Source organism: Phycodurus eques, chromosome 7, assembly GCF_024500275.1.
Source record: "Phycodurus eques isolate BA_2022a chromosome 7, UOR_Pequ_1.1, whole genome shotgun sequence".
Taxonomy (NCBI): domain Eukaryota; kingdom Metazoa; phylum Chordata; class Actinopteri; order Syngnathiformes; family Syngnathidae; genus Phycodurus; species Phycodurus eques.
The window spans coordinates 30,909,874-30,933,898 of record NC_084531.1 but is presented as its reverse complement, the minus strand read 5'-3'; the positions used below and the strand labels follow the sequence as shown (position 1 = coordinate 30,933,898).

The 24,025-nt window shown below is 50.3% G+C and overlaps 2 protein-coding genes across 5 annotated transcripts in view; both read right to left on the bottom strand.

Annotated features, from left to right (window-relative positions):
- dlc (deltaC) overlaps window positions 1-13,340 on the bottom strand; it is a 49,513-nt gene extending 36,173 nt beyond the window's left edge. For 2 of the 3 annotated variants that reach the window (XM_061681042.1, XM_061681040.1), the window contains exons 1-7: window positions 13,230-13,340; window positions 12,217-12,465; window positions 12,078-12,138; window positions 10,997-11,254; window positions 8,747-8,938; window positions 8,501-8,670; window positions 1,754-1,973 (exon numbers count right to left, since the gene is read on the bottom strand). In XM_061681042.1, the coding sequence (XP_061537026.1) occupies window positions 1,754-1,973; window positions 8,501-8,670; window positions 8,747-8,938; window positions 10,997-11,254; window positions 12,078-12,138; window positions 12,217-12,465; window positions 13,230-13,277 (1,198 nt within the window). In that variant the 5' untranslated portion in view covers window positions 13,278-13,340. Of the gene's footprint in view, window positions 1-1,753; window positions 1,974-8,500; window positions 8,671-8,746; window positions 8,939-9,337; window positions 10,949-10,996; window positions 11,255-12,077; window positions 12,139-12,216; window positions 12,466-13,229 lie in introns of those variants that run through there. The other variant, XM_061681043.1, reaches the window with a different exon arrangement.
- A 6,816-nt stretch (window positions 13,341-20,156) lies between these two features.
- timm50 (translocase of inner mitochondrial membrane 50 homolog (S. cerevisiae)) overlaps window positions 20,157-24,025 on the bottom strand; it is a 33,576-nt gene continuing 29,707 nt past the window's right edge. For both annotated transcript variants that reach the window (XM_061680902.1, XM_061680901.1), the window contains 3 exons: window positions 22,242-22,398; window positions 20,854-20,960; window positions 20,157-20,700 (listed from right to left, as the gene is read on the bottom strand). In XM_061680902.1, coding sequence (XP_061536886.1) covers window positions 20,602-20,700; window positions 20,854-20,960; window positions 22,242-22,398 — 363 coding nt within the window. In that variant the 3' untranslated portion in view covers window positions 20,157-20,601. The remainder of the gene's footprint in view (window positions 20,701-20,853; window positions 20,961-22,241; window positions 22,399-24,025) is intronic.

Sequence of the window (24,025 nt, the reverse complement as noted above, 5' to 3'; positions counted from 1 at the left end):
ACTTTTACTTGAGCATTTATGTGAAGAAGGATCGATACTTTTACTCCGTTACGATGATCGACATGCCGTTCGCTACTTTTATTTATTCATTCTTGCGTGTGCGCGTCTATTTTTAGACTCCATTTTCGACTTTCGCATAGGGCGCCGTTGCGGCAATCAAACGGGATCACTCGTGTCATTTGACTCCAATTCACCAATCAGACGACACAAGGCAGTCACATGACCGCGCACGTAGCCTTCGCGAGCCAATCAAAATGACTCATTTTGGGGGAACAAACGGCAACGGCACGGTGAGCGACCGGTTAGAGCGTCAGCCTCGCAGTTCTGAGGACCGGGGTTCAATCCCCGGCCCCGCCTGTGTGGAGTTTGCGTGTTCTCCCCGTGCCCGCGTGGCTTTTCTCCGGGCACTCCGCTTTCCTCCCGCATCCCAAGAACATGCACGGTAGGTTGATTGAAGACTCTGAATTATCCCTAGGTGTGAATGTGAGTGCCAATGGTTGTTTGTTTGTATGTGCCCTGCGATTGGCTGGCCACCCGTTCGGGGTGTACCCCGCCTCCTGCCCGACGATACCTGGGATAGGCTCCGGCACTCCCGCGACCCGCGTGAGGAGAAGCGGCTCAGAAAATGGATGGACGGAAACAGCCGTGCGACTGATTCTTTTACAGACTGCAAAAAACAACAGCTTCATCATGCAGCTTTTCAACTGTGACTGCCCAAACTTGGATATTCCAGCCCACTTCTAACTTGAGAAAACACCGTGTGGTAAGTTGCAGATGTTTCTATTGTTGTTTTGGCAGGGGATGTGGCAACATTAGCACTATTCCTATGGTGTCGCACACACACACGCACACGCAATCACTAAGTCTGGTCAGCAAACAGCCTCTTTGTGAAGTCATTTAAGTGAACAAAGCAAATCATGTTTCTGTAGCGCCCAATGTATCATATATATATATATTATTATTATTATTTTTTTTTTGATTGTTATGGTTTATTTGATGGTCATGCTCTGATTGAAGAAAAAAAAAACAGAAGTTACAAGTTACTCTTGAGTAGTTTTTTCATTGAGTAGTTTCCTACTCTTACTCAAGTAAATTTTTGGATGACTACTTTTGACTTTTACTTGAGTCCTATTATTCGAAAGTAACTGTACTTACTCGAGTACAATATTTGGCTACTCTACCCACCTCTGTCTACCATTAATATACACAGTGGAGACCCGCAGACTCGGGATCGGTACGCGCGGATTCACCGATTCGTGGATTTGTTTTCCTTTTTTTTGGGGAGAAGCAACCCCAAAACCACTTAGTGGTGTTTATCTCCGCTTATTGCAGAATTATCCATCCATCCAGTTTCCGTCCCCAAAATTTTGTCTTGAATGCAATTCAAATGGGCGTCAATTATCGGCGGATTTTGGCTATTCGGGCCGATCCGTCGGCAACGGCGGCATAGCGCGAACCCGCCGTGCACGCCGAGTGGCGAGCCGTACGTCGTTTGTGTGTGCGTGCCCTGACGGGAATGTCTGCCAACTCTACATTCCCGCCGTCCTTCCCCCACCCGACCGATCGCGGTGAGCAGGACTGTTTCCACGGCAATGGTATGTGACGGAGATTACGCGCGCACACGCGCGTGCACGTGCGCGTTCCGATGGACGCCGATAAGACGTGTCGACTCCTGATTTTTCCGTCCGCCTGCTTCTTGTTTGGCAGCCCGACAACAAGAACAACAACACTCGCTCGGTGTCACGCCGGTTACCGTTGGCGCAGGGGTCGCCGCTGCATCGGTTGTCCTTCATCTCGCAGTTGGAGCCGGCGTACCCGGACGGGCATCGGCACGTGTACCCGCCGCCCGCGGCCGTCACGCACACGCCGCGGTTGAAGCACGGCTCGTCGGCGCACGTCAGGACGGCGCCGGTCCCGCAGTCGGGCCCGGAGAAGCCCCGAGGACACACGCACACGTGGCCGTCCGCCACATTCTGAAAGCAAAGCGGCCAAAACATTCTTAACGCACACGCACGCAAGCGAGCACAAAGTTGGTGGCATCAACGAAACTCACTTCACAATCAGCGTCAGTTTGGCGAGTCGTGAACAGTTCATCAAAGAGACGATTCAAGCTGGTAATGCCACTCCCAGCTGAAGTTTAGTCAAAAACTTTCCACTTTTGGTATTTAAAACAAGCAACGGCGTTTGAGGGTTTAACTTTATGCTAACGTCAATGGAAAATACCATTGACGTGCTAACATTAGCATCCATTGTCGCAATTTTAGAACCCTTTAAGCAATGGATAATTTGAACACATATGGGGGAACAACACAGGTAGAAAGACAATATAACAATACTCGGGCATATATTCTTTAGTCGCAACAAAATATGAAGAATATTACACCATCTTACTGAGTAGTATTAGTACAGTAGAAGAAGAAGTCTATTCTTCGTTTGACTGAACGACTGTATGATAGACGGGCACACCAGAAGGAGCAGCACAATGAATTGGATGCTTTACCCCCCATTTAATGACGTTATTACTCTGCGTGCACTCCCTGCGGCCGGGAACGGGCGACCCTCGGCCGCAAGTAGAAGGGTCATGACGCGAGCTCGGCCCGCCTTTGGGAGCGGCCACAAGAGAGTCGCCTGGAGACTGATCGTGGCACGAGGCGGGGGGGGGGGGGCGCGAAGAGGCGACGAGCGTGCCTCGCCCCCACCGTCGGGAGCCGCGTGGATAATTGCAGTACGGGCCCTCCCGGCACCCCGTTGTCCCAAACGCGACGATCGGGCTGCCGCGACCACGGGAACAACCGAGCTGTTGCCGTGCTATAACGAAAAAGGACCTCTGGAGACTTGTCTCGTCCAGGTCAAGAGCAGCTTAATGGCCGGGCGGCAGCCCAAGTCGCCCTTGCCCTGGAAGCCAGAGCTCGACAGAGCCTCACGGACCTCCGACGGCAAGAGCGGCTCGATTGGGTTAGGGTTAGGGGTTAGACCTCCAGCAGCGTTTCGGTCGTCGCAGGCACGCTGACTACGCAGGGGAGGAGCTGTGTGAGCGCCGAGGAAAAAGAGACGAGGGCTTGGGCGCATACGCTGCAGATCTCCAACTTGATGAACGGGAAGGATGCAGCGCTTTCCACGCCGTGGCTCAAGAGGAATTGGCCCTGCAAGCGTTCGTCCTTGGCTCAGGGATCGCATTCGCCTGCATGACGAGCGAAGGCGAGCGCGTCTGACGCATTCTGGCCGAAAAGAAAGACACCTCCGGTCGGGGACACCGAGGCCGCCGAATGAAGGTTGACGAGAGCGAGCGTGAAGGTGGTGACGGCGTGGCTGCCGAGCCACCGGCGCACCCCGACGATTACGACAGCGCGGGGGATGGAGGACCGCCCGGCGGTCTATGGGGGGATGTCATCGGTGCGGGGAACCAGCGCGCATCGCACGCTACTGCCCCCCTCCAAAGTGTTTTTAAGCTCAGACGGAGGGTGACACTGTCACCCGTGATTACAAGTGACTCTCAGGACCCTAGTGGACACTGGGTCAACCGTCTCGCTGCTCTGGCCTGGGGTCTTACCTTGAACTACTGGCGCCAGACCACCAGGATGGAGGCCCGTCAAGCCGCAACGGACAATCAGGACTGCTGGAAAAATCCAGAGGCGTAGTCTCTCCGGCGTCTCCCGGGTCGTCCCACCGGGGTCTCCTCCCGGCGGGACGTGCCCGGAACACCTCACCGGGGAGGCGTCCGGGTGGCATCCCAATCAGACGCCCCGGGCCGCCTCATCTGGCTCCTCTCGATGCGGAGGAGCGGCGGCTCTACTCTGAGATCCTCCCGGATGACCGAGCTTCTCGCCCTCTCTCTAAGGGAGAGCCCGGACGCCCTGCGGAGGAAACTCATTTCGGCCGCTCGTATCGGTCACGACCCGCAGCTCGTGACCGCAGGTGAGGGGAGGAACGGAGATCCGCCGGTAAATTGAGAGCTTCGCTCCTTCTTCACCACAACGGACCGATACAAAGTCCGCATCGCCGCAGACGTCGCGCCGATCCGCCTGTCGATCTCCCGTTCCGTTCTTCCCCCGCTCGTGAACGAGACCCCGAGATGCTCGAACTCCTCCACTCGGGGCGGGACCTCGTCCCCGACCCGGAGAGGGCACGCCGCCCTTTTCCGACTGAGGACCACGGTCTCAGATTTGGAGGTACTGATTCTCAAAATGAAACATACCTTGGTTAATATACCATATTTTATACTTCCCACACCACACAAGCCCCCCCCCAATAAAAAAATAAATTCCAGGCTGCTACACAACTTAGAAATAATGTTTTCTTCTTAAAACTTGACTATGTGACATTTTTGAGAATTAGGGTCTCGGATGGCCCTGCCAGTAATTGACTTTTACCAGTAAATTGTGTTGTTCAAACATCCACTCATCAGCAGCTGTCACATCCAGCTACATCTCAATACATTTGAAAATATGCATTCTAATTTATTGACATGCACCTGTAATGCTGCCTGCCGCCTTGAATGGAGTCCGTGATACACTTCACGAGCAATCTGTCCCTGATAAACTCTGACATGAATTTTGCAGTCCGCAATGCAAACTGAAATTCTTTTGGACACAGATTAAACCATCTGGGTAAATTAAAGCGGCGGCCCCCAACCGCCAGGCTGCGGACCGGTTGCGGCTCGCACAGACAGTCTAAATAAATGCATTATTTATTTGCTATATATATATATATATAAAACTTTTTTTTTTGGGAGCAGGAGACTGGGCAGCCCCACCCCACCCCGTGGAGACATTCCATCAACCCCTCCATCGAAGATTTACTTGACATCGGGGACCCCTCGCGGCAACGAGCCTCCCGCGATTAGCTTCCGGAATGTCTGTCAGAACCTGTTTTGATTTGAACCTTTCTAAAAATGTCTGCTCGAAGAATCGGCTGTGCTGGCGATTGTTCTGTGATGCAGAGAGTCCAAATAAGTCAAACATTGCATTTTTGAATGCGCTTCAAAATTCCATATACGTTTTCTCGAGTGGCCACTAAAAATCTAGAAACTTTTTCCTCATGCTAAACCCATTTTTTTCCAATTTCATTTGAGGCATTTTCTTATAAACGGGCTACATAGTGGGCTAAAAAGTCCAGTAAAATCCTGTTCTGGTGATGAGTGAGTCGGGAAGGAGTGGATGCAAAATTCTGCCACCTTTTAAATGGCCTCTGATCCCGAAATCAAGTTCAGATCTTCTAGTAGGCTTTTCCCGACAGGTTTTCGCTTTCCAGCAGAAGCCTGAAGGTTTTGTACTGACACTGCCTGCTCTATAGAACTGTTCATAATTCGCTCCACCTCGACTGAGACGCAGTTCGTGATGCTGCCACCACCGTGCGGTTCGCCGGTTTGCGCCGAACATATCTTTTGGAATGATGGACAAAATGTTCAACCTCGGTTCTGTCGGACCAAAACACATTTCGCCATTTTGTGAGTGTCCGATGAAAACAAGACTGAACTTTCAAGCTCTGGGGATGTTTCTTTTTTTTCAGCTGGAACTGCGGCCTGAGTGAAGGTGCAGGGAATTATGAGCGTTTCCAAATAGCAACCTTCAGGCTTCTGCTACCATACGTGCATGGACAGCATGCATACTCTGCACGTTGACTCGCATCCAGCATGAGTTCAACACAGCCGCGGCCCCGCTCACGAGCAGGTGTGCACACTTGTGCTATCATATTCTGTCGTATGTTTATTTCTACTTCGCCTCTCAAAAAGATTTCTTTTTTTATTTTCAGTTTAGCAGTACAGGTTTGTGCAACCCCAATTCCAATCAAGGTGGGACGTTGTGTTAAACATAAATACAGACAGAGTGCAGTGATTTGGAAATCATGTTCAACTTATATTGAATTGAATACACGGCAAAGACAAAATATTTCATGTTCAAACTGATCAACTGGATTGTTTTTAGCAAATAATCATGAACTTCGAATTTGATGGCTGCAACACGTTGGGACGGGTGGCAAAAAAGAGTGAGAAAGTTGAGGAATGCTCATCCAACATCCCGCAGGTGAACCGGCGGGTGCCATGATTGCTTCCCTGAATTGATTCACAAGCAAAGATTGGGCGAGGTTCACCTCTTTGCGAACAAGTGCCTGAGAAAATAGTCCAACCGTTTAAGGACGATGTTCCTCAACGTACAATTTCAAGGAATTTAGAAATTTCATCATCTACGGTCCATAACATCATCAAAAGGTTCAGAGAATCTGGAGAAATCACCGCATGGAAGCGGCAAGGCCGAAAACCGACATCGAATGCCCTTGACCTACGATCCCTCGGGCGGCGCTGCATCAAAAACCCACATCAATGTGTAAAGGATATCACCGCGTGGGCTCAGGAACACTTCAGAAAACCAATGTCAGTAAATACAGTTCGGCGCTACATCCGTAAGTGCAGCTTGAAACTCTACTATGCAAAGCAAAAGCCATTTATCAACAACACCCAGAAACGCCGCCGGCTTTTCCGGGCCCGAGCTCATCTAAGATGGACCGTCGCAAAGTGGAAAAGTGTTCTGTGGTCCGACGAGTCCGCATTTCAAATTGCTTTTGGAAATTGTGGGCGTTGTGCCCTCCGGGCCAAAGAGGAAATGAACCACCCGGACTGTTATGGACGCAAAGTTCAAAAGCCAGCATCTGTGACGGTATGGGGCTGTGTTAGTGCCAATGGCGTGGGTAACATACGAATCTGTGAAGGCACCATTCATGCTGAAAGGTACATTCAGGTGTTGGAGAAACATATGCTGCCATCCAAGCGACGTCTTTTTCACGGACCCCGCTGCTTATTTCAGCAAGACAATGCCAAACCACATTTTGCACGTGTTACAACAGCGTGGCTTCGTCGTAAAAGACTGGCCTGTCTGCAGTCCAGACCTGTCTCCCATTGAAAATGGAGACCCCGGACTGTTGAACAGCTGAAGCTGTACATCAAGCAAGAAAGGGAAAGAATTCCACCTTCGACGCTTCAACAATTCGTGTCCTCAGTTCCCAAACGTTGATTGAATGTTGTGAAAAGAAAAGGTGATGTAACACAGTGGTAAACATGAGCCTGTCCCAGCTTTTTGGGAACGTGTTGCAGCCATAAAATTCCAAGTTCATGATTATTTGCTAAAAACAATACAATTATTCAGTTTGAACATAAAATATCTTTGTAGTGTATTCAACTAAATATAGGTCGAACATGATTTGCAAATCATTGTATTCTGTTCTATCACAACGTCCCAACTTCATTGGAGTTAGGGTTGTACAACAGAGTTCTATAGGTCAAATTAAAGGTTGGTCTCATTTTCTATATATAGACTTTTTATATCCACTGTATGCGCCCTGACATGAAGTGGCGACTAGCCCATTGTTTGTTTGTCCGGAGTTGTTGTCGAAACGCTGTTCACCCGGTCTGGGTCGAGCCGGCGTCTTCGTAGACCTGGACGGCGTACCGCACGGAAGCCGTCCAAGCCCGCTGATCTTGCGCCATGTCACAGGCGACGGTCATCCGTTTCCTGTTGCGGCAGTGGAGGCTGACCACTTGGGGGGCCGATGACACCTTGCGGGTCTCCCTTGAGCGCGGTCGCCCACATCTTCAGCTGCCCGCCCGCACGCGTACGCCGGGTTGCAGGTGGATCGTCGGCACGACCTCACGGATGAGTTTGCCAGGGGTTCAGCGGGCGGCGTCACCAAACCACCGGAAGCGACGAAGGAGGACAAAGTTGCTGACGGGAAATGGTCAAGGCGACGGCAGCGAAGGACACGCCAGAGGCAGTCGTCGTCGAAGACTTCTAGTTTCCTTACGTCTGTGCGACGTAGCTTTCCTGGTGGTGCGGATAATAGATCGTCCTCAGGGAGATCTCGCGGCGGCTTACCGGCGGGCTGACCGGCAAGCCGACCGGCCGGCCGGTGATCGGGCCAAGTCCGATCGGGTGAGGTCAATCGGATTATTGATCTCTGCGGCACCCTGTCTGGTCTCTTTTGAGACGGTACTTGAAAGAGTCGGCGTCTTCTAGCGTCACGGCATTAAGTAGGTTTGCAAAAATCTGCGAATTTGTGACCCCAGGAGCCTGCATGTCTGCATTAACCTCGTTGTATTCTTCTTTTCTTTTGCTGTCAAACGCAAACCATGGGTGAATTCGCCCCATGGGGTCACAAATTCTGACGGGTCCCAGCTTTCCAGCAACAGGGACAGCGAAGGCACTCAAAACTAGCTTGCGCGCTTAAATGCAAGTATTCTTCTCCTCTTTGACTGTCAAACTGTCAAATGCACCTAACCGCACGCCAAGGGCGACGTCGCCCCACGCAGGCAGAAAATCTGAAGAGTCGCACACTTTTGCAATCCTACTTGACGCCACGACCGGAGCGCCAACCGCCGCGTCGGTTCTCTACATGTGCCCCGCCGTCGACTGGAGATCAGTCCGGGACGTACCCGGCCTCTCGCCCGAAGCGGGCTCCCTGATGAGATTAAGCGCAATCGAGGCGATGGAGGGCCGTGGGCCGCGCTCACCTTACAGCTGCCTCCGTTTCTGCAGGGGGCGCTGTCGCACAGGTCGTTCTCCCGCTCGCAGTCGTTTCCGCTGAATCCCGGCCTGCAGGCGCAGGTGTAGCTGCCCTGGCCCGTGTTGGTGCACGAAGCCCCGTTCTGGCACGGCTTGTGGTTGGTGCAGTAGTTAAGGTCTGAGGGTGCCAAAAAAAGGCCGTCAGTCGGGGGCGCCCCGCGCCGGGCGGCCGACGCGCCGGGATTTCCACTCACCCTGGTCGCAGTAGAGTCCGCCCCAACCCTCCTCGCAGTCGCACTGCCACGGCTGCCGGCAGGTTCCGTGCACGCATCCGGGGTGTCGCGCGCACCGGTCGCAGCGCTCGCCCCGCCAGCCCTGCCGACACGCGCACTCGCCGGGCGCCTCGCAGAAGCCGTGCTCGGCGCTGCAGCCCGAAGCGCAGACGGCTGAGGGATGGAAGGAAACGCAGCAGGAAGTCAGCGGGGGCGGATGGCGCCCGAGGCGACGATGACAACGACAACAACGACGACGACGACAACGACGACGACGACATCCCAAACACTGCTGGGACACACACACAAGAACACAGAGACACACGTGTACAAACACATGGCGGTATACACGCACACACCACACAAGCACGCACGCACGCGAGTACACACAACTGCACAAATACAAGCACACCCATACACACTAGTGCACAAGACATGCGCGCACACACACACACACAGGGGGCAGCCGTGGCCCAGTGGGTCGAGCGGGTCGACCAGTCACCGAAGGGTAACCGGTTCGAATCCCGGCTCTGACTGTCCGCGTGGCGACGCGTCCTCGGGCGAGACACTGACCCCTAATTGGACAGCTGCCTCCGTTTCTGCAGCGCCGCCCGTCGCTGTCTTCAAGCGGGCGAATGTGAGGCTTTGTAAAGCGCTTCGGGCGCTCCGATGGTGTCGATAAGCCGCGGTCCATTTGCTAGTTAGCATTTTCCAAAGCAACACACTCTCGCACACACACACACACACACACACCAACCCAATTACACGCCACCGCGACATGCACAAACAAGTCCGCACGCACACGCGCTACTTAAGTGTGAAGCCGAGCAGCTGGCCCGCCCGAACAAAAGCGACACATGCCGTCTCTTTTCACGGCCGGCGGCGCACGTTAAGCGCCGCGCGTGTCCTGGCCCGCTGGGGGGGCATCGTCGGGCCCGGAACAAAAGGGGCCGTCGCACGCGCGCGGGAATGCTTGACTTGACAATTTCATGGCTCGTGGACAAAAACAAGCGTCGGCGAGGAACGTTGGCAAAAAGGAGGGAAAGGTAGAAAAAGAGGCAGAGGCGGGAAAGGAAAGGAAGAGAAGGTGGGACAGGGAGGGGGCGAGGGCGCCAAGGGGCAGCGCCTCCAGAAAGTCGTCTCCCCCCTTCACCTTCTCCATATTTGTTTTCTGTTGAGATTTGATGTGACGCAGCGACGCAAAGTCGCACGGAACACAAATGAGGCCGAATTTTCAGCCGAGCAAAACGGCAAAAATGCGGTGTGCGTTTCTTTCCGATGCTCTACGGCGCCACCTTTGGCCGAGTCGGTCAGATCGGTCGCTCGGCGGGATTCGGGTCTGGACTTCGACCGGGCCGTTCTGACGCGCGAATATTCTTTGATGGAAAGCATCGACGCGCGTCGCTCGATCTCCTTCCCGGCCTCGAGTCCTTTTCCTTCCAGGATCGCCCAACTGCGTTGAGCGCCGCCCGCCTTCCTTCCTTCCTTCCTTCCGTCCGTCGAGCGCGAGCGGCTTCCCTGCGGCCCGCGCGACTTGAATCTCTCTGACCGGCGCTCGCTCGCTCGCTCGGTCACTCCAGGCGGGCTCGGCGCAGTTTTCTTACACTTCTCCGCAACTCGATCGCCGATCCGCGGTGGAGGCTCCTCGGTCTTCGTGACGCCGTCGTTCCCTCGTGTTCTTGAGCGCAACCGCCGAGGCCTTCGCGGGACACGCGTAGTTATAGCGAAATTACAAATACACGAAGGCGGACGGTACAGCGGACCCCCGAGGGGGCCGCGGACCGCGCCGGAAAGCGAATAGCCGAAATCGGCCTCGATCTGGGCCAACTGCGGGCCTGTGAAGCCCCTCGAGACTCTTTTGTGAAACAAATCAACTTGACTTGATTCCAATTGCTTTTTTTTTTAACCCCCCAAAAATGATTGAATAAGCAGGGATCACCCACCAAGAAACATTTGGGATTGGAAAAGATCAAAACAAAAGAAAAAGAAAGTTTTTGCGAAAAGGTGCGAAATATTTCCCAATTAGGCGACCGATCGCACTGGGTTGCATTCGGGGTATCGCAGTACAGGCGCTGAATAAAACTTTCCACATTTATGCTTTTCCGAAAGCGGGTCACTTTGACGACGATGAGCTACTCTGTGCGTAAAATCTCAACGAAATACTTTGTGATCGTAAGGTCTGTCAAAATGTGAAAAAGTCGCTGTTTTTCGCGGCGAGGTGGGCGTACTCACGCTGCGCGCAGTAGTCGCCCGCCCACCCGTCCAGGCACCGGCGTCGCCCGTCTCGCTGGCAGCTGTAGTGTCCGAAGGTGTCGTTTCTGGGGCGGCAGTACGCGGCGCAGGCGTCGCCGTGATAGTGCTGGTCGCACACCGCGCGGTACGAGTAACGCACGCTGCCGCGCTCGCCGAAGTGGACGTCCTGCGACCAATCCTCGCCCACGCGCAGTTGCCGCCGCGTCGCCTGGCGGCTGATCAGGTTGTTCTGGTTCTCTGTGGGGGCGCAGACACCCAATTAGCAGCCCAAAAGTCAACTTTGACCTCAGCACGCGCGAACTCAGCGGCTGCGTGGGGACCCCAAAAACCGGGGAGCGCATGCCGGGAACACTCGCACTTTGCAGATTTGCTGTTCCGCCTTCCTCAATTTCGGGGGGGGACAAGCTGAATTTGTTTTGTGTTCAAGCCAAAGCCACGTCTACTCGCAAAATATCGCTTTGCCGCCATCTTGTGGCAAGGGGAGGAGCTTCATCGAGTCTTTAATCTCGTGGCACGCGATGTGCGATTACGTCATTTAAATTCCCGGCCGACCGCGGGGCTCGCTTGAACCACGGGGGGACGGCCAATAAAAGAAAACTAAACGTGCTCGTCAGCCAATCGAGCGGCTGCTTGGGGCCACGAGGGGGCTCCCGAGCGGTCTGAGGGTTTTGTGAAATCAGGAAAAATAGATCGCCTCACTTTATAATTAAAAAAAAAAAAAACAGCAATTTGAAGTTGCGCCCGTGAACGAAATGTTTCAAGTTTTGCTTTCTTGCATTTGGCAAGGAAGACCTACGAGTTTGAAGTTTTTCCCCCACTTCGACTCTTGTTTTAGCTCCAAAAAGCTTTGAACAAATGGAGGCCACAAGATGGGGACCGAGGACTCGGCCGGTTTCAATGAAGCTCCTCAACTCACTTTTTTTTGGGGGGGGGGGGGGGGGGAGCGAATGACGGCGGAGGGCTTGACAAGCAAAAGCAAAAATGCAGGCGTCGGCAAGTGCTCGGCGCGAGGGCGCCCCCCGGCGGGCGAGCCGAGTCAGCGCAGCTAGCGGGCTCGTACCTGCGGAGTCCAGTCCGGACGACTCGGCGGACCAGGCCTCCAGGATCAGAGAGAAGGTTCCCTGGAGGAGGACACGAGGCAACGTTTACATTGGCGGAGAAAGGTGGGGGGCGGGGGCGGCTCGGGGGCGACCACGAACCGGCCACTTGAAGTGGAAGGGCACCCTGACGGGCGCGCTCCCGGCGACGGAGTCCGGGTCGGCGGCCGGGATCTCGGTGAGCGCGGTCCCGTACGTGCACGGCGGCTCGGGGTCGATGACGTCCTGCGCGTGCTTGAGGCACACGCGGAAGAAGAGGTGGCACGCGCGCGACGGCGGCCCGCAGAGCGCGCGCGCACTCGTGCCCGTCAACGACTCGATCTTCAGCTCGAACGCGCCCGACGACTCCGTCTGCGCGTTCGCCGTTAAGACGGCAAAGCAAAGACAAAACTCAGAAAACAAAGAGACAACAACCAAAAACCAGCAGGCGGGAAATATAAACAGCGCGAAAAGACGCTCTGGCCATGTTTTGCGATGAATGAGCGGTACGGAAAATGAATAATCATCATCGTCGTCATAATAAGAGCAACGATGAAGAGAGCGAACGGGGGGGGAAACACGTCAGGACGTTGAACTTTTGCGTTTTCTTCTCTGCTGATGAACTCACTGATGAACACAAAGATGTATACTTCTTCTTTTTTTGGAACAGAGTTAGTGAATGCATGACGAATTCGTGTTCCAAAAAAAGAATCAAGACGAAATTTGAATTGCAACTCGTCCATCCGTTGCACTTGTTTCAAACAGATTTTGTCATTATTTTAGAGGAAATGACGTCAGTTTAGCACTTTGGAATCACGAGCAACCGAAATGTAAGCACTTTCCCCCCCCCCACACTGTAGAAACTCGAAAGGTCGCTCGCGTCTCGTGCGTAAGAGCGCCCGAGCGCCGTCGCGTGGACACCGGACGACCAAATGAAGTCCTGCGTGCTCACCTGCGCGTCATTCAAATGCCCGCCGACACAAAGCAACCATTTAATACGAGTTCCTTCAACACGTTTGTCATTTGCGGCGCAGCGCAAAGACCGAAGGAGCCGAGTTGGAAAAGAAAGATCTGGAAAAAGCGAAACGTTTACTGACGGAAAAGAAAGATTTGGAAAAAGCGAAACGTTTACTGACGGTGGTCGCTCGCAGCAGGAGGGCGAGCAGCAGGCAGCGCGCGTGCATGACGCCTCCGAGGGGCAAAAAGCCAAAAGTCCAAAAAGTCACGAGCACGAGCACCGCGGCGAGGCAGCTTGACTTGACTGAACGCGAGCCCGCCACCGCTCCGTTTATAGGCGCAGGAAAGGGGGCGGGGCCCGGAGGGCGGGGCTCAGGGGCCGAAGGGGCGGGGTCACCGCCACTGGAAGAAAGCTCGGCTCCTCAACTGCGGGCGAATATTTGCCACTCGAACTCGTCGGCGTTGATCGATCGCCGGCCGGATGTGACGTCACGTTCGCGAGAACCCAGCTCGACACGTGACCGTTCGGGAACAGCGATCGATACCGCATGCGCGCGCACGACCGTCATCGCGAGGTTTCTGCCCATGCCCGCGTGCTAAACTCGCGGTCGACGTCATGACGTCATCTCCTAGCCGTTGTGACGTCACGGCCGAGCAGCGCCTTTCTTGTGTTCTCCTTAATGAGGACGGCACGCGGCTCACACGCTGCAAGACACGCCCACCGCGCACGAGCCACGCTGCGTGGACGCAATACGCGAAAAACGCGACACGCGCGCCCACGCATGCGCACAGGGTTACACGGAGCTCGATTTTAGGGCCCGAGGTCGCGCGCGCACTCCGATTTGGAACGGACATCTGCTTATGGATCCCCCCCGCCCCCATTACGGCCACCCCGGCACCCGTGCGCGCCACGCGCCCCCCGCACGACCCCCGCCCTCACTCACACACCTTTTGTTCCGCGCGTGCCCAAATGGCGCGGGCGCGTCGTGTGAAAAAAAGGCAATCGGGCTGCAGGGCGGGTGCGAAGGCCTCGTGTCGCTTTGAGGTGTGTGTGGGGGCGGGGGCGGGGGCGGGGGCGGGGGGGGGGTGTCGTGGGAACGTCTGCTGCGGTGTGACAACGCGTGACGAGTCGTTAACTTGAGGCGCGAACACGGACACCTGCACGCGCATGCGCGTCAACGAGACCAACAAACGGATGTAAGAAATGTGTTCAAAAGTACAAATATTTTCTTCATCTCACCTGTCAATCATCTGACGAAGCTTATCCAATTGTTCTCATCTTTCTCGTAAAACACTGAACATTTTTTTTAAATTTGATGTGAGCATTTCCTATTTACATAATCAATGCAAATATTTCATTTTGAATGGAAACTTAATTTTACTGTATTAAAATGTGGCTGTAAAATGGGATGAAGGTGAAAATAACTCATATTCAAAATATTTAAAAAGGGGCAGCGCATATTAATGGACTTTGGTTGTCAATATGTCCGATTATTGTCGTAGTTTGCATCTGCAGTCTTTCAAATTGGCTTGGCTGGCGACCGGTTCAGGGCGTACCCCGCCTCTCGCCCGACGATGGCTGGGATAGGCGCCAGCACGCCCGCGACCCGCGTGAGGAGAAGCGGTGAAGGAAAATGGAGGGATGGATAAATAAACATGAAACGAAACTAAATTGAATGCAAATCAAATCACACATGACGACACTGTCATCAATTTCAAACCGACAACGAAAGAAACAAACCAACAGATATTTGGAAGATGTGACAAGCAACAATTTTGGGGGGGGGGGGAAGTTGTCTACGTTTTTAAATGATTGAGGACAATTTTGCATGGCTGAAGAGGAAAATGGCCACCGTTTCGCTAACTCAGGTTCAGGTTTTAATGCAAAGTTGTTGTTGTTTTTTAAAACCGATTTTCTTAATTACATTTTTGTGACATTTGTGTTCATATTTCTGATCTGTGAAAAAAAAACCTAACAGTTTCTTCATCAAATGTTACAAACTTGGCTCAGTGGAAATGGAATAGCGGCCATTGACAACAGCGAGTGCAGCGTTACGTCATCTTCATCATCATCAAAGTCAGCGCGTCAACGGCCGTTTAGCTAAAACGCCAAAGCAAAAATTCCTGTTTGTGTCGCCAAAACCACGAATACGCGCGACTCCGCTCTACTTGCTTTATGTCAAGTTGAAAAAAGACGGCAAGCAACTCAACTACTGTTCAACGTCATCAAATGTTCGCACTGTAATCGTTTGTCGCCAATTCGCTTATTCACCTTTTTTTCAACTCGCCTTTCATTGCGTTGTCATCGGCTCCAAAAAATGACAGTTGTTCACAGCCTCAGCCGTCAAATGTATGCAATATTATCTACTTTTGTAGTCTAGCTGAGTCCCAAGAGAATATTTCAAAACCCTTCAACAAAATGCTACGTGTGAAAATGCGGAGGCGTTACTTTTCAGCGGCCGCAGTTTGCCGTCAGCGCGCCGAGAGGGCGCGGGGGGCCGACAAATGGTCGTCGGTCAGAAAAGCGTTCCCGCGTTCACGCTCACGCCTGTCATGAAGTTACACGCGTGCTCACGTGCAATTGCAGGAAAATCACACAAAACAAAAGTGGAATATACTCGCGGTTCTGTAGCCACAGATTCACCCATCCATGGATTTTTTTTTTTCATCTTTCTTTGAAAAAGAAAGATGATGGGGGGGGGGGGTACCAACCCCAAAACGCTTTTTGGTGGTTCATCCCCACTTATTCAAGATTTCAAATTATGGTCACCTTTTATTTTCAATATCGCGCATCAATTATCGGCAGATTTTGGGCTCTCGGCCGGGCCGATTTCGGATTTCTGTTATGAGATCAACGACGATCGGCAACCGCTGTATGGCGGAGGCGCGCTATTCGTGGGGGACCGGACCGCGCCGGACCGTCGACTGGGAAGCTCTGCAAATAATTGAGGCCCATTGCAATTCAAACCCCAAATATTCTTGAAATAGCAGGGATAAAGCGCCAATAAGCGTTTTTGGGGGTGGTTCCCTTCCCCCCAAAACATGTTTTTTTTTTTAAATGTAAAAACAAACAAAAAAAGGCGCAAACGTGTGACTGCGTGGGTGCGGAATGGCGAGTATGCTGTTCTGCGGTGGAGTTGACGGTTGTTAATGGAAGATAAAGCCGTTTATTTTCTTGAGTACCGAATCAACGAGGCAAAATGCTTCTCACTCGCTGTGACGCCGCATTGTCTTTTTATTTCGCAGCGTGACAATGAGATAGGAGTCCGAAATGCACCGCCCACTTTCTCGACACTCATTGTCTAAATGTTCACTCGTGTTGCAACACTCGAGCCAGACCACATTTGGTAGGTCTTGGTCTTGTCTGGGACCGGCCAGATTCTGGATTTTCCATCCGGACCGGTCGGGACCAACACTAATGTGCTATTCTTCCACCTTCCGCTTCATTCGTGCGATCGTACGGAAAGGACTTGACAAAACAACAAATAGCTTCGATTCGTGTGTAATGATGGCGACGCCAGCCCGCAAATACGAAACCGAGCGAGAAGAACGTAGAACGGGAGATGTTCGCTAACTCGACGATAACTCGATTTGGCTTCCTCAACCACTAAGACTTCATATGTAAAACAACATGCAAAAGAAAAAGAAAACAATTCTGCGCTCTTCAAGGTCAAACTTTAGCTGGCATCTCGAAAGAAAACAAAACACAGGTAAGCTAACGTTCACTAAAAGGAACGCCAGCGAGTCTCATTTTGTCTTTCTGGAAAGAGATGATAATTCCACTTCAATTGGCTGCATTTAACACCATTACGCGCGTTTGCAAAATCAACTATGTCAGCAATTTTTTTTAAATCACCGTTTGGACAATTAGCAACGCTCGTAAACGAGCTGTAGCTCGCATTTCTTTTTTGGATTAATTTGTAGTTGAATTTAGTGGAAGAAAATGGTCAAGGTTTGCATTGTAGACACCGTATTTCAAAGATAATTAAAAGAAAACAGACAATGCTCTTTCACTGTTCAAGCTCGTGGTTTTTCAAAGCGATTTTGATGGTCTCGGTCTCGTCTCGGTTTTTGACTCCAAAAGTCTCGGTCACGTCTCGGTTTTTGACTCCAAAAGTCTCGGTCCGTCTCGGTTTCCACTCCAAAAATCTCGTTCTCGTCTCGGTTTCCACTCCAAAAGTTTCGGTCTCGTCTCGGTTTCCACTCCAAAAGTCTCGATCTTGTCTTGGTGTCGCATTGTGTGGTCTTGAGCACAACACGAACACTTCCATTTCCTGATTTAAATATGGTTAATTCCTTTCAAGTTTCAACTTGCAAAACAACTATTTTGCACCCTAAACAGATATTTTGCACATATTTGTGTCTGTCAGACTGTTTGTAAATCCTATTCCACTTTCTGTTTTCCACTCTTTCCTTACAAATATTATTATATTTTTTAAAATTTAATTGGCACATAATACCGACATGTGGCATCATCACTTTTTAGATATTTACATTTGTTTGAACGCTACTGCTTTTTTTTCCCCGGTGTACTTGGTCGTGTTTCTTCTTAACTCAACTTGATCTAAAGAGCACTTAAAACAACAACCACTGATGCACACAAACTGCTGGACATAATATACAAATCAAACACAAGACAATGAAGACAATAAATCGGTGCGGTCTCACGCTGAGTTAAAAACCAAACAATAATCATAAAAAACACATACAATTAGAGTTTTGCTCTCGTGACAATTGATTTCTGATCCTTTTGGGATGAATAATCAAATTTAACGTGATCTAATTCAACGTCGGTCAAAGCAGAAAACGAAGACGTGACGTCATCATTTTACGAGCAGAAGAAGCGCAAGATGATCAAAGTTGTTCAACATCGTGCGTTGGACTCATTTAGTCTCTGCAACCACTTTTGGAGGCCTTAACGAGTATTCACACGAAACTTTACAGGCCTGTTAAAGAACCGCAAGCAGAATTCCGAGGGCGCCGTCCAAGCATTGCGGTTGTGGCGGCAAGTAAAAAAAAAAAAAACATTACAGGCTCAAGACCAAGCAGGATGCATGATTTCGTTCCCACAAGATTCCTGGCCAGGATTCAGCATCCTGCTTCCCGCCAGGAGGTTATGAAAACCGAACACGCTTCCCCTGCAGGCAAGTCCAAATGGACAGGTACTTCGGCGCAGTACCGCGTTGCGCCACAACACACCGGGGCAGCGCTGAGCTCGACTGCACGACATGCAGCGCCATTAAGAGCAAGAAGAAAAGTAGTCCTCGCGAGATGGCTTACAATGACCCTCACATTGATGCGGATTTCCAGAGGTGGGAACAAGTCCTTTACTTTGCAAGTCACAAATAAGTCTCAAGTCCCGAGTCAAGTCCCAAGTCCTACACTTCGTGTCAAGTGCTTTTGAGTCATTTTAGCACCAAAATTAGGTGTGGATGCGCGCGCGCGAACGGTTGTTTGTTTCTATGTGCCCTGCGATTGGCTGGCGACCGGTTCGGGGTGTACGCCGCCTCTCGCCCGAAGTTAGCTGGGTTAGGCTCCCGCGTGAGGAGAAGCCGAACGAAGGAATATTGTGGACTGCATTTATATATTGAATATATTTTCAAATCCCTTTCATTTATTTCTCAAAACAAATTTGAAAAGTGCATTGAAGCTTTGTAAGAAAACTTGAGGGCTGATCACAATTTTTGCTCCTTCAAAGCCAATCGTCAAGGGGGGGGGGGGGGGGGCGAGTTTATTGCCCCTTCAAAACCGAGAATACATTTTCACTTCTTCTCGGAAAATGCTATGCTATGACTGCTTCCCTCACTTTCTTTCTAAAGGGACATTAAACAGACCTGTCACAAAGAAGAATGTGCATCCACTCGTGGTGCAAGAAGTCATCGAGTTTTCTATCGGAATAATCAAGCCTAAGGACAAAATACATTCTTGCTTGGTTAAAGAGCAATTATGAATACACAAGAGAAAATGAGACATTTGACTTCGGAATGAAAGACCAACTTGGTTCCCTCTTCCAGCTAATCAACAGTATTTGTCTTAAATTCCCATTGTGCGTAGAGCAGGAAACTGCATTTTCTTGTCGACAAACATTTCTAGTGAGGCAATTTCAAACAAATATCAACAGATTTCAGTTGAAACTTGGCATTTCTTGTATCAAAAACACATGGCATTACTTAAAAAAAAAGAGGAACAAGTTTGTCACCTTGTCATAAAGGCGCAATTTTATCCAACTGTGGTATGCGATTCAGAACACTAGAGGGCACTATGTAAAAATATTACATCAAAAAGAGGCGAAGAAAAGGACAGGAAAAATTTACTTTCGTGTCGCGTAGATGCGCCCTCGGTGCTGATCAATTGCTACATAAAGTGCAGACAAAAAGAAATACGGAGAACGCTACAGCGACTAAATGAGACTGTAATGAACAAGATGCCGGCCCGCCCTGGAAACATTTGCACAAAGCTAGCTGCTCATGCGGACGTCGAGCGGCGCGCTTACCAGCATGCAATGCATTTCTTTCTTTGGCTTATTGTTACGCTTCTTGGAATCGCAGATACTTTGCTCTAATGCGCAATCATTCGCACCTTCGGCGTTGTGCCGCGGAGGAGGCAGTTGGAGCGAGAGAACGCTACGGAGATGTGCTTTTTCACTGCTTGCTCTTTTCAGGTCAAAGGGTTCAGGTCCAGGTCCAGGTCCAAGTCCAAGTCCAGGTCCAGGTCCAAGTCAAGTCACGAGTCACTGCTGTCCAAGTCCAAGTGGAGTTGCAAGTCTTTTAACATGTTCTCAAGTCGAGTCGGAAGTCATCCAATTGAGGACTCCAGTCCAAGTCATGTGACTAGGACTATGCTATTTCACATTCCATGTTAGTGCACTTTTGGTATTATATGGTTTGGTTTAAATATGCTAAATTGAATTTTATTATTTTATTATCCCATGTCAGTTTTGCAGTAAACCAAATAAACAGCGTCACCAAATTTGGCCGTGAGAGGTTTTTAGTCAAAATTGATTTGGATATGAGGTTTTGACCAAAACTGACTAAATTAGGTTTCTGCTTGAAATTGACCGAATTTGGACACGGAGTTTCAACTCGAGAAAGAAAATAAAAGAAGAGTAGGAGCTTGTTTTTTTCTTTAATTGAAGAAGTCGTCGTACGTCCACATCACATGATCTGCAACAAGCGACCGCAAGCAAGAGAAGAACAAGACAGGAAGACCTTGAAGAGCACAAAGACGCAAAGTCAAGCTGGCGTGGAAACTTAAGTTAATAAATAGAAAACAACAACAAAAAGGGCGATGACAGGAAGTGGTCACATGATAGACAACTGCGGCGCCCTCTCGCGACGACATCGTCAGCCACACTCGGCCACCATCTTTGTTGCGGTCGCCGTGACGGACGGCATTGATGTAGTTCGGTAGATCTCGGGTCAGATCTTAAAGAGCGACAGCCAGCCCGTCTCCCTTTCTCTCCTTTGTCCAATCAGAAGCTCTGTTCCTCTGAGGGGGAGGGGCCAGCAAAAGCTCTCGTCACCCCAAGAAAAGCAGCATTTCTTGGCTCGCTCACTGCTGCTTGGAGCGCCAAAAGCGCGATGCGATGGAGCCCAGAGACAAACCAGAGTTCTTTTGCTGCGACCACTCACCCACCCGCTGCTCTTCCTCCTGCACACGCACACGCACACACACACACACACACAGAGCGTGAGTGCTTTTATGTCAATAAGATCCCCGACATTGACTGGCGACTTCAACAAGGCTTGTCGGCCCTCGTGGACCGGTGCCCGTCGCCCGTGAGCGATGCCGGACGGCGCCCACCTGTGCCAGCTGGGCCTGCCTGCGTTTGAAGGCGTCGACGGGGTCGTCCTCGGCCGCGTAGTTCTCCAACACCGAGCGCACGTCGTCCACGCCGCTCAGCGCGATGGCTGCCGGAGGAGCATGAGGACGACCGCTCACGTCACGTGCCACGACATTGACATCGTCGTCGCCGTCGTCATTATCATCGTTATGATCGTTGTCATTGTCATCATTGCCGTCATCATCACCATTGTCATCAGTCATAACCGTTATGATCGTTGTCATCGTCGGCATCATTATGATCGTTGTCATCGGCATCATGATCGTTGTCGTCATAATCGTCATTGTCATCGTCATCATCGTGGACTAGAGGCTGACACGGGTCCCGCTCTCTCCCAAACCAAACCCGACCAAATTTGACAGAATTACCCCTCCTTCTTTAAAAATAAAAATAAAAAATTGCTGGACATGGCTCATACCTCTGTCTTAGTCGCCATAGTAAAGTGGATACTGCAAATATCAAAATTCTGCGGATAATTGACAGCCACTATATGGCATAAAATATTTATTTATTTTCTAAAAGGCAAAAAAATCATGAAGATGAACCATCAATCAGAGTTTTCAGGGTTGGTTCCCACCCCCGCCCACAAAAAAAACAAAAAAACAAAACATACATCTGCGAATAGGTGAATCCCCGGGTGCCGACTGTCACGATCATGAAACAACTTTTAACTACCACCATATGTATGGAGTCATCAGCACCTTTGAGTTCAAACCAAAAGAACAACGTAAAATTGTTGGACAACAAGAATCCGGGAAGTTGCTATGCACCACCACCAACAGAATACATGGGGTTGTGTCGTTATCTGACAGATCCCTTTATCCGCATCTTTCCAGCACAATCAGGTTAATTTGAGCTGAGCTACGTATATACATATACATATGTATATACATATACATATACATATATATATATATATATATATATACATATACATATACATATATATATACATATACACATATACATATACATATATATATACATATACATATATATATATATATATACATATACATATATATACACACACATATATATATATACATATATATATATATATACACATATACATACATATACATATATACACATATATATGTATATATATATATATATATATATATGTGTGTGTGTAAATATATATATAATATACATTGATTTTGAGGTATTAACATCTTGAAAGTCACCAGGAGGAGGCGGGTTTCCACTCCCATCCGCTCCTGGTGACTTTCATTCCCGCTCCTGCCCTATCACATTTATTATTTGTGAAATTTACTCCCGCGGGACCCGGTGGGAAACCCGGAAAAATGTCAGCCTCTAGTGCGGTCGTGATGCGCGTTCTTACTCTTTAGGAAGTTGGCGAGGTCATAGAGCGTGCGGTCGTCCGAGTTTCCGTCCCACTTCTTGAGCGCCATCCCGTTGAACGGCTGCAGACTGAACGCTTCGCGCTTGCAGTCCACCACGATCACCTTGCTGCTGTCGCGGTTCAGACACGACACATCCTGACAACGCGCACACACGCAGATTAGTAGTTAATGTGCTCTAGAATTTCAGGTGAGTTAAGACAAAAGCACAGTGGCTTGAAAACATATTCCTACCCCTTGAACTTTTTCATATTTTGTGACCTTACAATCACAAACCTGAATGTATTTTGTTGAGATTTTATTGGATCGACCAACACAAAGTATCACATAATTGTAAAGTGGAACGAAAATTATATATGATTTTGAAAATTTAAGCAAATACAAATCTGAAAAGTGTGGTGTGCATTGGTATTCAGCCCCTGTAATCTGATACCCCGAAAGCAGCGATTCTCATTTGGCGGTGGGTCGCAGACCCATGGTGGGTGGGTCACAAACGGGTACGGTAGTAAAAAATGACAGGGGTCCGCGACGCTACTACAGGGCTCTGGGCTGTGACCAATTTGGTCGGACGTGTGCCCTAATTTCTAAACGGTGCGGCTAAAAAAGAAAAAAAAAAAGACTGGGCACCCATACGTGCAGCCATTTGAGGAAGAAAAAAAATCTCTGCGACTTTGAAAGCAGACACACATGAAACCTATCACTCACTCTAAACCAATCAGAGATAGCGAAGGGCTGATCGGACATGGTCGTGCGACCTGATTATACCTGGTCGTGCGTGTGTGTGTTTGAAATGCGGGCGCTAGCATTCTCAAACCTTTCTGATGGCTGTAGTTGTACAATTATTGATACATTTATGACACTGCTAAATGAATGACATTAACACACACACATATTAGCACACCCACCAAGACGCACAGAAATGCAATAATACTCAAATACACGCACTTACACACAAATACCCGGAACAACACACCTTCAGAGGAATATTCTGCACAGCATGTGTCGGGTGTTGTTGACCTTTTTACAACCGCATCAAATAAGGAACTTGATTATCTTAACGATCCCCAAAAAGTCTCTTCAATAAAGCACACACTTTCTCTCCCAGCTAGTGCGTGTGCGCGCGTGGCAGATGGACAGGGACGCTGCACGTTGTCTGGTCACCAGGCTCATCTGGTGCCCAGCCCCCGTCCCCACAATACTGCTGTGTGTGTGCGTGTGCGCACGTGTGTGCTGACACGTCACTCAATCATCTTCTTAAGGGATGAATAAAAAGTGCCCAGCTACCAGCAAACGCAGGTCCTCCAAAAGCATCCCGGCGCTCGCCCGGGACATCGGACGATGCTTCACCCCGATGGCGGTGGGTGCGATGTGAAACAACGGGACGCTATCGCTACTCCCACAACTCTCTCGAGTGCGCTTCTACACGTTCCCGTAACGCCATTTTCCCTCCCTTCCGTCAAAGTCAGCAAAGGCCCGATCGTCGGATGCGCGTGAAGACGAAATCCGGAGTGAGGATCTCGTGGTGTGGGCTGCGTTCAGACATTTTCACTCGCCGCTCCTCTCACAAATCCACAACGTGAAACCTGTTCAATATTTGCCTCCACAAAGCCACAAATCACCACCCGGCTGGGCTGAGCCGCTGACTCGGTAATTGTTACCTGAAACAGAATGATAGCCAATCAGGAGGCTCGCTGATATATCACCTATCAGGAAGGTCGCTGAAAAATCACCACCACCACACCCACTAGTCCTTTTAGAACTTGCT